At 43.0% G+C, this 17865-nt stretch overlaps 1 protein-coding gene across 2 annotated transcripts in view; it reads left to right on the top strand.

The window, feature by feature from the left end:
* Positions 1–322: 322 nt before the first annotated feature.
* The window catches only part of ATVPS33 (Sec1/munc18-like (SM) proteins superfamily), a 191046-nt gene continuing 173503 nt past the window's right edge, over positions 323–17865 (top strand). The window contains exons 1-3 of one of the 2 annotated variants that reach the window (XM_086530014.1): positions 323–660; positions 762–801; positions 945–1025. In XM_086530014.1, the coding sequence (XP_086386140.1) occupies positions 608–660; positions 762–801; positions 945–1025 (174 nt within the window). In that variant the 5' untranslated portion in view covers positions 323–607. The remainder of the gene's footprint in view (positions 661–761; positions 802–944; positions 1026–17865) is intronic. The other variant, XM_086530013.1, reaches the window with a different exon arrangement.

Raw genomic sequence — 17865 nt, forward strand, 5'->3', positions numbered from 1 at the left:
AAGTGCTAGCTCAGTTGGTAGAGTCATAGCCTATGTGCCTAACTTGAGTGACCCGAAGACATGATCTAAGTCCTTTCCCTATCTATGAGGCCGATGTACATAGGATGTGTGAGTGTGTTTCAAAGTTCTTGTACTCTCTAAACAAAAAAAAAAACACCTGTATACACTTGTCTTTGTAATGAGAGTTTTCTGGTTCCGTCATCAAAAATTTGCAGGTGAAATTACACTGAACCTCGAGCACAGCCAAACTTCACTCTCCAATCTTTAATCCGTTTTTTAAAACACCTTTATTCGGGCGGCGTCAAGTTCTCTCTTCTGTTTCGGAGCCGGCCCCCCCGCCCGCCCCCCCTCCCTTTTTTCCAGCTGCAATTAACTGCCAGGCACTGCTGCAGAAGTTTGTCTTCCCTGCTCAACGAGGCCTCTCTAAACCAACCGTTTTTGGCAGAGCAGGCTGAAGCAAGTCTTCGTTTTGGAAAAGCTTCCGACAAGGATGAGCTTTACGCCAAAGCTTCAGCTTTTTGCAGGTTTCAATCAAACAACACTGCTCACGTCATCTTAACGAAGATCTAGAAAGCGTGCCAATCCCTCCACAATCGCTACTCGAGCTATGGCGCAATTGCCCAATCTGGACAATGCTCCCATCAATCTCTCTCTCCTCAGGTGATGAAGGGTTTGGTGATCGTTTTTGTCTCGCTTCTGGCTTAGTGATTGTCTCTGTACTCCTGTGTCCAATTAACTGTCAAGTCTCTTGTTGATTTCAGAGAGAAAGCACAGGAGGATCTTATTGATATTTTGGATACGGTAGGCATCTCTCTCTCTCTCTCTCTCTCTCTCTCTCCACCACACTTGTATGAGAATCGAGATCCATCCCCTACACACACATCCTAACTGTTCTGCGTAGAAGAGTTATAATCAGCCTAAACTTTTGTTTTCTGATTATGCAGCTGAGGGGAAGAAAAGTATTGTATTTGGACCCCAAACTTAGTGGTCCTTTGGCATTGATCGCTCAAACATCTCTACTCAAGGTACATTCTCTCCCTTTCCACAACAACGAGAACACAAAGCTTATTCTGTTTGTCTTATGTCAATAGAGCAAATAAAAGTGTAGAGTCCTGTGATGAAGTCGCCCAGATGCAGGGCTTCTCTGAAGAAACTTAAGGTGAGGTGCGTCTGCAAGTTCAATGTGAGATGAAATTGCTGCTCCAGAAGTGTGACTGAAGTGTTGCCTACTCCGTATCACCTCTCTCTGGGAGATACCAGGACCACATGATGGAATCTAGAGAAACACCAAACTCGAACAATTTGGAGGGGTTTGCAATTTCAACAGACGTGAATAGAGAGGGGGGTTCTCAAAGGTCTCAAACTTGGTCAATAAAGTGTGCGCAATGTGCACTTATAGTCTAGGTGTACCTGTGAGCCCTGCGCTTTGTCCATTGAAACATGGCTCTGGTCCCTTTTTTTAATAAAGCATATAATAGTGAAGTAATAGCTGCAACATGCTTTATAAATCACCAACAATTTGCACTATGATAAGCTGTATTTTTAATTGAGTATGTTTAGAGAAATGTGGCCACAATAATACTCACCTTTTGCTTGGTACTTAAAGAGTGGTTACAAATCCTCCTGGGAGTGATGCGGAGATGGCACTTATGTGTAGGGAAGTGCTAGACCCTATGTGACGAGTCCAAAAAGGGGAGTAAGCTCAAAGCTTTGCCAAAAGCTTCAAACTTCTCATGAGGAAGAGCCTTTGAGAGAAGATCAGCAAGGTTGTTTAAAATCAATGCAAATATAGGACTTTTTCACGTTACGGTTGCAATCTATATGTTTGTATCTTGTTCAACTTTGCACTAAAAATTAGCAAAACTCCTCCGTCAAAATTAGGCTGAAAAAGGAAGGAACACATGGGTTCTTTGCAACAAAAATGTTGTCGAGACAGATCAGTCACCTCTTAAAGCAAAAATGTTGGTCCAAGGGTCTTCTCCATGATGAAAACACCGCATGCTACTTGATCAATAGTAAGGGAAATCTTCGTTGGTGCCACTCTTCTCTAATCTTAAAGGAGTCAGCACGGCAACATTGACAGTATGGAGGATTCTTTACTCCCATTCCATGGTTTCACCCCAAGTTTCATCTTGTTTTCACTCAATGTCTTTTAGCAAGAAGTCTTCCTCGGCCTTCATTAATGTTGGTCTTTCCTCTCCAATGGGCTTTGATCAACATGGTCTCTGTCCAATTGTTCATTTACTCCATTAATGACATTATGTCATATCCTTCTTCATCACAAAATTTACTTGATGTTCTTATTTACACAAACATGCATTGTTGCATGAATATGTTCATTCAAATGGCTTGAATAGGTGCTCTAGGAAAGGCTCTCGTACATAGGCCTCATTATGAACATCACGGTCCAAAATGCAATCTTCCCTTTGTTGAGATGATTAGGGTCAGGGAACCTCCTTCTCCTCCCGACCATCCACGTCTATCTTTATAGATAGGCTCCCGTGCTTGCTCCCCCACTGGGTAGTGCCTAGCCCTTAGTCTCACATTACTATCTTCTTCAAGAAGCATTTGAATCCTCAAAACTATTTCTTTTTAAGAACACTAACGTTTTCCCAAGTGACACCTTCTTCAGTTCTATCTTTTCACTTAACTAATGCTTGACAACGGATATGATGAGGAGTATGTAAATCATGATAGTCAAGGATGCGCTCCAGTTCATGTGGCTGGGTGAGAGGTTTAATGAAATCGACCAAAACCTATTGATCAATAACATTGTCATTCCTATGTAAGTGTTTATGTAAACGGCTAACATGAAAAATTAGATAAATACGAGAGTGCGTAGATAAAGAAAGTTTGCAGGCCGTATGCACGTGACACATCCAACCCTATGTGTCCGTGGACAAGCTACAGCATGATTAGGGTTCAATTCAGTCAAGTCAGTCTAGATTAGAAGTCATCTGGCACTTTTGTGAGTGTATTCGTAGACTGTGTATTCCCAGTCACTTAGTGTAGATGCATATCCTCTGGTTGCACACATCATGATCATCGGTATTCCCTTCAGAATCCATCAGATTCAGTTAGGGGAATTTTCTAGTGCATTTAGCCTATTTTTCTATTTTTGGTATTTTTCACTTATTATTTTTAAGCGACTTCCCAACAAAAGTAGGTAGGGCAATTTTGCTAAGTTAATATATAAGCAAACCCAAGTTAGCACTTTCTGGCAGAAGAGGCAGCAGGAGCTTCCCGCTCAACATGCAACTTCTCAGCAGAAGCCCCTCAGCACCCCTAGCATTTTCTGTCTTGACAGTTTCCGCTACAGCAGCAGTACCCAGATCCATGGCGTTTCCATCCTTGGCATGATCGCCATCACCCTTAGCATCCCAACGTTTGCAGATTCCCATGATCGCCATCAAATTCCAGCTTTGCTAGCGTTTTTCCAGTTCAACCCATCAGCGTTTTTGGAGGCATCAAGCTAGCGTTTTTGCTAGCAACAGAGCAACACCAGCGTTTTTGTTTTCAGCATGCTCTGTAGCAGAATACTCAGCGTTTTCAGCATACACAGGACGTAGTAGATTCATCCCTAGTTGGTTGCAGAAGTTCCCCCATTTTCAGCCAGAAAAACGCAGCCAAAACAATCATTTTCAGCCACCGAAACAGTCCCGAAAATCAGCAGATAGAAGATCACAGATTTCAGCCATCAAGTCATCGTCGTCATCACCGTCGTCGTCATCGGCATAGTCCAAGTTGCATCAGTCCATTGCATACACATTGTACCACTTTGTGCAATCAAAAGTAGACCACTCTCGCCGACAAGAGTGGGGCCTTCGGAGGAGGGTTTTACGTCTCCAGTGTCCTCTCTTCTCTCTCTATCTCTCAGTCTCATACACTTGCACGCACAGTGTCCATTCACTTTGTTTGTGATCATAGCACTTTCCATTAAGAACGGAAGGGCCCATTCAAAATACTCAACCGAGTTAGAGATATGGTGTAAGGTGCAGCGGAATGATTGTTTGCGCTTTGCTCAAGATGAGTGCTCCGAACTGTGCTCAAGGTTCCTTTTAGTTCTTATGGAAAGGAGAGCACAATATAAAGGAGATAACTTAGGTGTAGGGCCAATTTTTAGACTTTATGAATGCTCTAGAACACGTAAAAATACCTCTTTACCTTTCGTGAAAGTGACTTTCAGACGTTTCTCCATGAGCATACTTCTTCAATCTACCGTGTGCTTGTCAAACCTTTTAGCAAAAAAATTTCAGCATATCCATACGGTCTCGGATAAAGTTCTTGACTCCCTGAATTTTTTCAATAGTCAACCCATTGTAACTAGTGACCTAAGTTGAAAACCGTACATAAGCATGAAGGGATTAAACTCAGTAGTAACATGCTTTGTACTATTATAAGCAAATTCTTGAATAGAGAGATAATCTTCCCGATCGGATTTCTTTTTGCAAACATATGCTCGTAGCATATCCTCTAGTACCTAGTTAACTCATTCAGTTTGACCATTCGTCTTTGGATGATTGGCATCACCCTGGGAGTGATGCGAAGATGGCACTTATGTGTAGGGAAGTGCTAGACCCTATGTGATGAGTCCATAAAGGGGAGTGAGCTCAAAGCTTGGCCAAAAGCTTCAAACTTCTTACCAGGCAGAGTCTTTGAGATAAGATCAGCAAGGTTATTTTAAATCAATGCAAATATAGGACTTTTTCACATTACGATTGCAATCTATATGTTTGGTTCTCGTCCCCCAAGGTGGGAGACTCCATGACATAATTATAATGCACCTTGGTGTGCTTTGTGCGAGCATGGAATATTGGGTTCCTCAGAACTATTCAAAAAGGTATGTAAATGTATTTTATTTTTTCTCCCTAAAATCATAATTGGTGCTTTAAACCTTAAATTTTCAAGATCATATTTGTCACAAAAATACGGAAGCGTAAACTGACGTTTAATTGCACTTCAAATACTCAAGAGAATTAGAGGGAGAGAGAAAACTTGACACTCCATTGGGGACCAGAAGATGGGGTGGTCCCCCCCCATAAAGAGAATATCTTTATTACTAAGGGAGAATCTTTACAAGCACAGGAACGGGGCATACGCCCGTCCTCTATTCTTTCTTCTGTTCTGTTCTGACTACTGACTGAGAAAGTGTTTCCACTTTCTTACTGCTTAGGGGATTTCTCCTCTTCTACGAGACTGGTTGGAAGCTCTCGAAAAGAGAGTCTATCTTCCGAAACAGCTCATCGGAAGCTCTCACAGAGGAGAGTCCATCTTCCGTTATGTGTTGCCTTCATGCTCATTCATTCGTGCATCGAACACAAAAGAGAAACAAGCAAAATGCACACGCACATGCTTGCTGTAATTTTCTGCACATAACCTGAAATTCTTACCTGTGCACACCCCTACGCCAAAACAGAGGTCTTCTTCGCGATGGAATCGCGCCAAACTTGATGTAGACTTAGGATAAGGAGAGAGAAGAGAATTTCTATGGCTGATCTGCTGAAAACAGCCCTAATCGAGGTGATTAGGGGCTGAAAACAGAGAATTACAGCAGCCGCACTCTGCTAAGAGAGCGTCTACGGCAGCTTCTCGCGATGAAACTTCACCAGAAGGTGTCTATGACTGTGAGATCCCTTGTTCTTGACAATGGGAGCACAAGGCTACCACATATGTCGCAAGGGGCTGCTCTCAAGCTTCAATGGAGGGCTCCACCGCGTAGAGCACGCTCACATTAGGGGGGGTAGGTGCATTGCCAGCCCTGAAAATGGGGGAGGGGGGCTCCTAAATAGCCATCAGGGAGAGGGGGCGCTAGGAAGAGAGAGAGGGTGAGAGTGAGAGGGTGAGAGTGAGAGTTAGTTTGCATTGGTAAGTGGGCCACTTGGCACACTTACTTTAAAAACTTAAAAACCATTCAACTTTTGACTTTAAAAACTTCTAGCTCATTAATTAAAAATGTGCAACTAACTAACAAATGCTACCAATGATTCTTTTATGAGAACACCAAAGGTTTGTCGGCGCAATGCCGTACTTGCACTGCACCGCCCGCCCGGGCACGGACCGTTAAATTTAATTTAACGAAACTTACCCTAAGGCTTTATTAGCTTTATTAGCCTTAGGGTCACTGTTCTAAGGACCCCATCTCATTCATGTGCTTGTATTGACGCGCGTATTTTTCCCGAGCCTAAAATCTGAGGCTACTGCTTACCCCTTTCTGAAGACCCGATTTCCCAATCACTAGGGCTTCAGGGTAATTTTTGCTAAGGTCCCTCTGAGGTGTTGTGGCCCGCATTTAGGCTCACCTGAGGCCTTAGAACTGCTAGGTCTATTCTGGTGTGCACACAACTAATTAGATAATTCTTTTCTCGTAAATAAATTCATTATTTACAAAGTCTGACTTAGTTACAATATTCAAAATCCATTCAGATTTGTTTGTAATAGAATGCCAAGCTCGATACCTGATCATCTTTGTGTTTTGTGGCAACGTCAAATTCTGAACTATTTGAGAGTGTTTTTGAGATTCCTAAAAAATAGACAAAAAAGAGGAAAAAAGCATGCTTTTCATACTTTTGTAATGTAAAAAACGAGCAAATTTTACTTCAAAATCGACTCATAGATTTGCATGTATGTTCCCATGCTCAATGGCATCAGTCAATGGATGGTCAACATGTAGTTAACGTTGGTCAAACTTGTCAAATTTTGGTTAATTGTCCTTTCTACAATCTTGTTTCATTGTCTTCTGTCAGGCAAGGAGGAGAGCCCTCAAGAAGGGGGACATTTTCTGTGTACCACTTGTTGAGTCTTTTTCCCATGAAAATAGGGAATATACCGCAGTTCAGGGTCCTAACTAAATGCCATCCTACCAAAGTTATTCTGTAACGGGACGACACCACGTGCCAACTGAAAAGAACAGACTGGAATAGACTTTTAGCACCTCAAAACAACTAGATTGAAAGAGAGTGAGAATCTATGCGAGAGACATGGAGTGGTAGAGTTCCACCACCGTAAGGCACTGGCCACAAACCCTGGCGCCCCTTTTGGTATTTCTTTATATTTCTTCAACGAGGTACAACACTTGCGCCTCTGCTCTGCATCTCCCGCGGATAGAATGCAAGAGAGCGTGTCCTTAGTACATATTTGAAGACCCTTGGCTATCCAAAAGCAATTACATGGAAAGCAGTAAGTTCTGGTCCCCAAAAGCTAGCGCCCTTAGGGGCTGTCCGTATAGCAGTACCACATCATCAGCTTTCCGTAAAACGCAAGCCGTTTGTACAATTGCCACGTCATGAGTTTCTCTATGCAAATCTTGAATGTGTGTGTGTGAGCTTTTAATAATTATAGGCCCCATTGGACGGGACACTATAAGTTGGGTTGGGATTTTTTATAACCGGCCTATACACAGTAGAGGGCGGTACCAATTCAATGACCTGTTAACTTTACACAGAGCACTGAGAAGAAAAGAGAACACAGATGCGTCCGACGACTAGAATGTCACTGCGCACACAAAAATGACACCCTGTAGGCCCCAAAGACTGACGCCCCTTTCTGTATTTCTTTATTTAATTAAGAATAGAGATCGGGACACGTAGATCAAAGTCTCTCAAAGCTGTCCAAACATGGCGAGGGCTGAAATTGCAGGTTTTGCGTCAAAAGCACATGTCTCTGATGGATTCCCTCACAATTTAGAAGCTTTCTGGTGAGCTGTAACAGAATTTCAGCTTGCTGTAATTCCGTGTTTTGTCACTGCCAGGTGCTCAAAGCCCTCCCTTGGTATTCCCTTGCAGTTTAGGTGCGAAACCCTAAACCTGCAGAAAAACACAACAGGCTGTAATTCTCTGTTTTGGACCGTTTTTAGCGGAGCGAACACGTCTAGCGTGTCCCAAGGGCTCCCGCACGCAATGGGACAGTTTCCTTGTAATTTTGGACGAGTTTTCACACGAGAGAACTCCAAATTCGCAATCTTTCACGATGGAATTGTGTGTACCTGTGGGGGATTAGCAATTAGCTAATCCGGTACCTATTCAGAAGGCTCTTGCCTTGGCAAACGCACATAAAACCTTTAGAATTGTACATGATCATCTGAGTAGCCCAACGAGTGGGGCATTACCATATGTGCAAAGGGGAGAGAGAGAGACGCGCGAGAGCAATCATCGCGCTACATGAGACAAAGGAGAAGGCAAGCTTTCCATTAAAGCTGTGAACCTGCACCCACCACTCACACACACTCTGTAAATACAATTGTTGAAAAATCAGCCTCCTCTCTCATTTTTGGGTGCCCCCTCCGTTCTCTTGTGAGCTTGTGAGCACTAGTTTTGGGACAGGTTTGCAACCTTCTATGGGTAGTTTTCTTGATGATCGACAATAGATTTATCGAAATCCTTTGGATGAGAGGTTTGCAGGTAGTGTCGACAGTTGATGGGGACCTCTAGTGCGTACTCCCGTAGTCAGCAACATTTGTATGCTTCTTTCATACGTCCCTTTGGAGAGCTCCAACCTTTGGGGCAGCCCTTTTCGGGTGCAGATCTGGCCGGCTAGTATAGCAGGTTCTTTTCCCTTCCAGAGTTTTGCCTAGCTTTCTAGCATGTTACAAATCAGCCCCAACGTTTCTCACGGGCTTGTTTCCGGAGCCGGTTGCTTTACTCCCATATCCTTAGCCTGGCATGATGCTTCGTACATGTGAATAGTGGTCCTTCTTGGACTAGGAACCAATTGCAGTTAGCTCGAGCATTCTTCAAAAAGGGGAGCCAGTCTTCTTGGTTCTCCCAGATTTGGTTCCAAGTGTCACAGGTATATTATATTTTCTTTCGAATTCGCCTATCCCTTGGATGATCCAGTTACACAGGCAGAGACTGTCGGAGAGTTGTGATAGCTATCCATGGTTCAGGTGTTCTCCCTTCAGAGGGGGATGTGGAGCAAGTTTGGGAGATAGTTTCCGTGGACTACTTCCTTTCAGTACCAGTGGTTCCATATATAGCGGACAGGATTGACAGTCTAGTTGGTGGCTTTCGATAGCACCTTGTTTTTCTCTTGCAGAGCTTGGGTGCAGGGTCTTTTGGTCTTGCTGTGTTAATTGCAGTCTCAGTATTGATGTGTGTTCTTTTTCTACTAGATTGTTTATTCCCAATTCACTCTGAGAGTGGGGTGATATTCTCTCGGGTGGTGTTTTAGATAGATGAAGACCAATAGGAGTTTTTAGATACAGTATGCAATTCATCATTTTATATGGTGGTTGGTGCAGTTCTTTGGTTCTTTGTCTTCGGACAGTTCATTTCTCAGTAGCCTCGGTTGTCCCATTCTTTGGACTTCGCGTAGCTCCTGGAGTTTCTAGCATGTGGTATATAACCATCGGTGACTCTCCTATAACCACAACTTGACATAAGTAACCTATATACCTATATAAGAGAACCATCGGCGACTCTCTTTTCAAGCAAACAATTGGTATCCCTATGGGCACCAATTATGTTGTTTTTCTTGCTAATTTTTATCTTTTTACTTATGAGTTTGATTTTATGGAGCGTCTTGTCCTTGCTAACACTTGCCCAATATTTTTGCACAAGTTATGCAATGTAAGACGCTTTGTAGATGATCTTTTTGTTCCTGACGTTTCTTCTTTTCAAGATTTTATGTACTTGAATTCGAGTTTTGTAGGCGGAGGAATTTATCCTAAGGAGTTTTGTGAACTTAACTATACCACAAATAGTGATTGTTGTGGCTTTTTAGACCTTAAGATTTTTCAGACTCCCTTGGGATTAGAGGTAGATATCTATGATAAGCGCCTTGAACGAGAATATGCCAATCAAAATTCATCCGTATGCCTCACATTTCTTCGAACATTTCTCTTTTAGCTAAGTACGGTGTCATTTGCTCTTAACTATTTAGATTTTCTCGTCTTTGTTCTAGTAAATCTGCTTTTGTTGTTCAATCTTGCCATCTTATTTCTTTACTAGTTGAAAAAGGATACTCATTCAAAAGAATCATGAAAAACGTTCGTTCATTTTTGCATCGTAGTAAGTTTATTTTTAATGTTTCTTCCTTTGGAATGTTCAAGATAATTAGTAGTAAATTCAATAGAAGTGGGGAGCTAAAAAGGCCACCTATTGTTTGATTTAATAACACCTTATGTTGTTGTTTTGATCTCTAGCGCTTCTAGTATTTTTACTATAGCTTGATAAATACTAGCCTTTATTATGACTGAGTATGCCCATCACCTTCGGAGGGTGATAGAAACTCAGCTCGTTGGTTTTGTAGAGTACATTCAAAGCATGAATGATCTCTGTACAAACCTGCACCTACTCTTGGGCATTGACGACATGAGTAGGGATGTCATAGCTGTTGTCCAAGCTATGCATGATAAAGGTGATAATGTTATTCTTCCTGTTTGGACAAGCAACGAAGTTGAGGTCACATATTGTCAAGTTTGGATCTTTGCTCTTCGTAGGTTTGTAGTAGTATTTATTTTTTGATTTCGTATTTAGCTTACTTGAAGATTTAAGAATGTGTTCCTTTAGAAGTTGTTGTGTGAAGTTTGATTTCTAGGATTAAGTTTTTAAAATGTCTTATCCTTTTTTGCTTAAAGTTGAGTACTTGTTTTAAGCCAAATAAGTTGTGTCAACTTATTTTACGCATGCCTTTTCTAAAAACATTTTTAAGTTAATAGTGTTTTGTTTTATTTAGTTTTGTTTCGTACCAAACAAAGTGATTTAGTTAGTTTGTTTGTTTGTTTTTCTTTTTTCTTTTCTTTTCTTGTGTCCCTTGCTTTACTAGTTTTACGAGTGCTTTATTCCCTCTTATAATTCGTGAGTTCAGACTAATCTGGACTTACGAAGGTATATAGGTTACTTATGTCGGGTTGTGTTTAGCCATGTTTAGCCTTGGGTTTTGGCTCTGTTCCATGGCCATTAGGCTCCTGCAGGGTGGGAGTATTTTTCTCATCCCTGCTGGTATTTTTCCCTATAACCCACAAGGCCTTTGGTGCCTTTTCTCTCCATTTTCCCATTTTACCAGGTCGTGGGGGCTGGTGGACAGCTGGCCGACCTGGTCATATATAAGTATAGAGGTGAAGGCAGGTGCTGTGGGAGGTGTATGGTGCACAGGCCCAAGGGGTCATAGGGCGCCCCTAGGGGGCAGCCCTAGCATGGGCGATGGACAATTCAGCCCTAGCATTTTTCCCAGATCTGCCCAACGTTTTTCCTCCCTAGCTGGAGGGCAGCACCTGGATGCGGTTGATGGGCAGTAGGAGATCAGCCTAACGTTTTTCCTTCTAAGGGCAGATGCATCATGCAGATGCAGAGCACCTCCATCTTGGTGCAGGCATAGAGGAGGAGTAGATCTGTGTTCGCCAGGGGGCAGCCACATCATAGGGAAGCCCCGATCCGGTTTCTTCTTGCTTCCTCAGGAGGCTAGGGCAGCCCATGTGGAGACCGTGTCAGTGGTCTCATGTACAGGAGCAGTTGGCAGTGTCAGTAGCAGTCGGAGTTGTGTGCACCTCGGGTCTATCCATTGGGCATGCCAGTTCTATCTATGCCAGACAACCCTTGGTCACTTGTACGATCAGATTGTTATCAGCATGGAGAGCCTTTCCCAGCTCTCTCTTTCTCTCTCTCTCTCATTCTTAGATGTCTTGTCTCTTTCTAGCTCGATGATCTCTCTTCTCCACAGGTGTGCCTTGTTCATGTGTTTGGCATTGCAAGTCTTCTAGATCAGAGTCGAGGTGCCCACCAGATCATGAACCAATTCTTGTCTTCATCGCATCTTCCGCTGCCACCTTTGACAAAGCAGAGCCCCCAAAGCATCAATTCTAAAAGCACATGGAACCCAAAAGCATCTGCTCTCAAAAGCCCACTCGAGAGCCACCAAAATCTGTCGGCGGAAAACGTGGAAATTCGTTCAGCGTGCCACATTCATGTCAGCACAAAACGCAAAAGTCAGCCCAGACGTCAAGCTTTTGATATTTTTGGGTTTAGGCCCTACGATCGATGCGTATAAGTTCTTCAAGTTGGGTAGGGTTAGGTTTCAAAAATCGTAATCCTCTTTTTAGGCCCCTTGGCCGCAACTTCTTTAGTTCTTTTGAGTTCAGTTCCTCTTGTCCTCTTGGCCGGTCCTTCCAATTGGGCATGCCACATCATCAATTTGTGGCATGATACCTTTTGGGTTAACTAATGCCCCAACCAATTTTATGACCTTGATGAACGAATTTTTTTGCCCTTGGACAAACTTGCGATAGTATACCTCGATGATATTCTCATCTTCAACAAAACTTTGGTAGATCACAAACAACATTTGTAGATTTTCTTTGAAGTTTTGCATACACATTTTTTGGTAACGGCATTGCTGTGGATCTCAAGAAGATTCAAGTCATTGTGGATTGGCCTTTACCTCTCACTATTTCGGCTGTACGTTCTTTTTTGGGACTTGCCAATGTTTACCATACCAAGTACACAATGTTGCTGCTTCTTTGACGACATTAACAAAATTGAACAAACTTCAATGGTCTTCCGAGCTGAATAACCATTCAAAGATTTGAAGCATGCATTGACAACAACACGTGCCTTGGCTATAGGAAATCCAACTTAACCATTTGATGTGATGACAGATGCTTCTGATCGAGCATCAGGAGGCATTTCTATGCAGAATGATCGTGTCATTGCTTTTGACAATCATAAATTATCAGCAATTCAGATGCGATATTGAGTAAATGATAAAAGAGTTTTTGGCCATTGTTCATGCTTACCAAACCTAGAAGTATTGTATTCTTGGAGCGGATTCAGTGGTTAAAATAGATCATCTGTCTTTTGACATATATTTTCACTCAACCAGTGATGAATCCTCGTCAAAGGAAGATGGGGTTGAGTTTTTGGCAAATTTTCACATGGTGATTGAGTATGTAACTGGTCTTTGAAGATGCTTGAAGCCGTATGCTTAGAGCTAGAAATTTTACCATAACAGATGTGCAAATGGAAATTCTTGCATGTTTCAAGAATGAGTATTTGATAGGTAGGGACTTTGGAGATGCTTTTTGAGCCCTTAAGTCTCTAACTCACACTCATGCAGAGATGAACATGGTGCAGCCTATACAATTGTGGATAGGCTACTATATTATCTTGATCACATTTGTGTCCCTCATAATGGATCTTTGAGGAAAATTCTGATTCAAGAACATCATCAAGTTCCGTTTGCTGCTCACACTGGAATCAACAAGACATATCGTCTTTTGTCAGCAACATATTTTTGACCTGAGATGCAACAAGACGTTTGCAAGCTTGTCATTTATGTTAGATCATGAAGGCCTCGAGACAACTTCCTTAGGGGTTACTTCAACCTTTGTCAACACTGTCACAAACTGTTGACGTGTCAAGTCAGTGAAGAACAGAGCAAACCTTCATATCAGGGCCGAGGGGCACAACAGCAAAAGAAGAAGTCCTACCAACTTATGGGACCCCATCCGATGGGGCCCAAGTGACATAAAGGCATTAAAAATAAAGCTGGACCCTCACACAAAGAAGACAACGTGGAGAATTGATGACGTGGTATAATTGTTCGGATTTCCGCGTGTTGCGTTGATTGCTAACGTGGCAGACTTTACGGATTTCCGTGATTTACGATGGCAGCTTTTGGGCATCGCTTTTGGACCAGATGCTTTTGAGTTTGAAGGCTTTTCATGTAAACTGCTTCTGGGGCCTAGGGCCTTTAAATATGAGGCCATGGGCTCATTCTTTGGCATGCTTCCTGGAGAAGGTGCAGAGTCTGGAGTACCGGCTTGAATTGTGTTGATGCAATATAAAGAAATACCGAAAGGGGCGCCAAGGTTGGGGTGGAATTCTGCCACTCCGTGTTGTGTGTCGTCTCCCTCTCTCTCTCTCTCTCTCTCTCTCTCAGTTCAATTATTATTGAAGTGCTAAAAGTCTGTTCAGTCTGTTCGTTTCTATTGGCACGTGGTGCCCGTCTTGTGACAAACACCTAAAGAAAGGAGGGAAAGTATCAATATGGATTTTATCACCACTTTGCCTGGTTCACCTAAAGGCAATGCTCAAATTTTCGCGCTGGTTGAACGATTTTCCGAAATGTCACATTTTATCCCTTGTAAGAAAGCTGCTTTTGCCCTAGATATTGTGACATTATTTGTGCAACACATCGGGTTTGCGAAGATCTATTGTTTTCGATAGATATCCAAAATTCACAGGACATTTTAAGACGTCTCTTTTTAAGTCTCTGGGCACGACTCTGTTGTTTAGTTCAGCTTACCATCCTCAAATAGATGGATGGACAGAAAGAGTGAATGAGATATTGGAAGAGATGTTGAGACATATTCAAATTCGATTGGCATCTTGGGAAGATTATTTGCCACTTATGGAGTTTGATTAAAACAATTCTCCTTATTCACTTAACTAGCACGACTCCATTCCAAGCAGCATATGGACAATACTCCTCCTGGCCTACAAACTTTGTTCTTCAACACAAAGCGGTGTTAGTAGATCAATTGGTTCAAGAGATGCAAGATATTCTTGTTCAAGTGCCTGATAAATTGGTTCATGTTCAATAGAAATATCAGAAGCAGGCCAACAAGCATTGACGTCATGCAAAGTTTCAAGAAGGTGATGTGGTCCTGTTATATGTAGCACCTCATCGCTCTCAAATAGTGAAGTCAATTTTTCCAAAGTTACCTCGCTTTTATGGTGTCATGTGACACATCCAACCCTATGTGTCCGTGGACAAGCTACAGCAAGGGTTGAGTTCAGTCAAGTAAGTCTAGAATAGGAAGTGATCTGGCACTTTTGTGAGTCTGTTCGCAGACCGTGCATGTCCAGACACTTAGATTAGATGCATATCCTCTGGTTGCACACAACATGACCATCAGATTCCAGTCAGATCCCATCAGTAGCATTTTTACAGTGCATAGACATGTTTTCCCTATTTTTGACATTTTTCGCTTATTATTTTTAAGTGACTTTTGTTGGACAGTAGCTAGGGCAATTTTGCTAAGTTTGTTTAAGTAAAAACCTAGCGCTAGCACTTTCTGGCAGAAGAGGCAGCACGAACTTCGCGTTCAATAGGCACCTTCTCAACAAGACCCCCCACCGGCGGTAAAACCTTGCATTTTCAGCCATAGACCCAAGATCAGCCCAGCGTTTGTCATCAAGGACAGCCTAGCGACAGAAAACACAGCAGATCAGCCCTAGCGTTAGCATATTTCCATTGCAAATTAGATTTTCAGCCCTAGCGTTTTTGCATCAGCATCACACTAGATTCACCGCGACGGAACATCAAGAAACACCAGCGTTTTCAGTTTTCAGCATTCAGTACCCGCAGTAGAATCCCCGAACCTAGCAGACCTCACCTTCCCGCAGCAAATCCTCGCTGCACGGTCAGATTCTGCAAGGTTTACAGATTCAGCCCGGAAAATGCAGATTTCAGCATTTGCGTTTTCAGCGCGTCGTCGTCGCATCGTCGCCATTGACATCGTCACCGACATAGAGTCAGAATCCAGCAGATAGAAGATTTGCAGATTTCACCCCGTCTCGTCGTTGTCCTCATCGTCGTCGACATCGTCGGCAAGTCCAAGCATTGTAGAGATTTGTGCAATCATAAGTAGACCGCTCTCGCCATAGAGACTGGGGCCCTTGAAGGAGGGTTTGACAACTTTTCGGTGTCGTATTCTCCTCTCTCTTTATCTCTCAGTCTCAACACCTTCACGCACAATGTCCATTCACTTTGTTTGTGTCCATTGCACTCTCTCATTAAAGAACGGAAGGCTCTTCCTTCCCTAAGAACAAGGAACCTTGAGCATAGTTTGGAGCACTCATCTTGAGCAAAGTTCAACATTCACTTCTGCTGCACCTTACATTGGTATCAGAGCTTTGGCAGTGTTTTGTATCACTCAAGGAAAGAACCAAAAGAATCACTTTTTTTTTTTTTTGTGCTTGTTGCGATCGCACGTAACCCAAGTTCTCTTGGGCGTGTCGATTCCTAATCGTGTTTTGAAGAGTGAGAGGAAACCCAAGAAAGAAGGGCTTGTCTAGCCTCCCCTTGTGCCTCTTTTCACTCATTGAGAGCGGACCGTGCACTTAGCGGCTGGCCAATCAACGTGAGGTGGGAAAAAGCAACCTTGGTGTGAGCGCAAGGCCGCCAAGGGGTGCGCCCGCGGAAAAGAGCAGAACTCGGGTGAAGAGAAGATCCTTCTCTAACATAGATTGCAAGCGAAAGAAGAACCTCAAGACCCGCAAGAACCTCAAGAACTCAAGAACCCCAAGAACCAAGACCCCCAAGAACCCAAATTTCTCGTGAACTTAAGACCCCAAGACCACAAGAACCCACAAGAACCCAAGACTTCAGTGTATGGTCATCACCTGAAGTGGAATGGATACTTTGCATGGAGGTGGTGAGCATGGGAGTGGCGAAGAAGAGTTTTCCTCACCAGGAGGTTTTTCCGACCCTTCCCCATCTACGCCAAAGGTTGCACCAGATCCTATGGCAGCTTTTGACAAGAGGATGATAAACAGGGAGTTAGAACGCAAAGCAAGAAACGCAGAAAGAATGGCAGCCATAGATCGTGAATCCGTAGAAAGAAGGCCAGCCATAGATCGTGAATATGTAGCAAGAAGCCATAGAGCGTGAGCACGAGCAAGCACGCCTTGAAAGACAAGCAGAATTTGATCGCGAGAACAAAGCAAGAAAAGAAAAGAGCAACCAACACATGAAAGAGTTCTTGCGACTCTTTTCTTTTGTGTAGGCGCAGTTTGCACAGAATCAGGAAAAGGAGACTCTCTCAATCTCTTCTTCTCCAAAGCATGAAACACAGGATTTGCATGATGATCAAGATGTGATTTCTCACGAGCATGATGATTTGCATGATCAAGATGTGATTTCTCACAAGCATGATGATTTGCATGAAGATGATGTGATTGTTGACAAGGATGATATGTTAGTTGATACTTTCTCTAGTAAAGCTAACCTCATTGCAGATTCAATCAATCACGAAGAACCGATCTTGGCTCTCAAGCCTAGGTCCCAAGAACCCCCTCACGAAGAACCGATCTTGGCTCTTGAGCCTAGGTCCAAAGAACCCTCAGAGGAAGTACTATGTGTTCGCATGATTAGTCAGCATGCATTGTTCGACTGTTTCATTCGTGATCATTTCCTGTATTTTAGTTAGCGTCTTTATGTGATCCCTTTTCCTAGGCATGACATATTGTACGTTGAGCACGTTTCACTCATGGATGAGCATGGATGTATGCGGATTATTCATGAAAAGCTGAAAAGTATGCATTCAAGGAAGTCACATTTTATGTCTCTTCCTTGCCACGACACAGTTGTAGAAAGAGCACAAGCAAGTATGCGCACCAAGCATGGGCATTTCCGTTGTGAATTGCCACAGTTGATTGATTTAGATCAGCAAGACAAGAATCGATCTCATTGTTTGCGTGTGTGTGGTGAACCGTTTGGCACTTCGTCTATTTGTTCATCTACATTGCATGCACAGTCTTTGAGGAAGACAAGATTTTCTCCACTCACTTTACATGGAATGGGTATGTTCATGTTTTTGTGTTGGAAGTGGTTTCAGGAATTTTCAGCCATGGAGATTCTTGAAGAAGGTAGACGCATGACTCTAGACGAAGTGGAAGCATTGAAGATGACTTTGTGTCGCTTTCGGCGCGGCCCAAAGAAGAAGACTTTGCAGACCTTTATGAAGTTCAAGTACCGCACGACCCACACATCAAAGTGGGCCGGCGAAGAGTCCTTGCCAGTATTCCGGATGCTATTGGCGATCTCCTCGACGCCATACAGTTCGGTACCAGTACCTCACTTTGAAAAGGAGGGGATGTTACGTGACATATCCAACCCTATGTGTCCGTGGACAAGCTACAGCATGAC

This window comes from Adiantum capillus-veneris, chromosome 15, assembly GCF_014529385.1.
Source record: "Adiantum capillus-veneris isolate H3 chromosome 15, ASM1452938v2, whole genome shotgun sequence".
Classification (NCBI taxonomy): Eukaryota; Viridiplantae; Streptophyta; class Polypodiopsida; order Polypodiales; family Pteridaceae; genus Adiantum; species Adiantum capillus-veneris.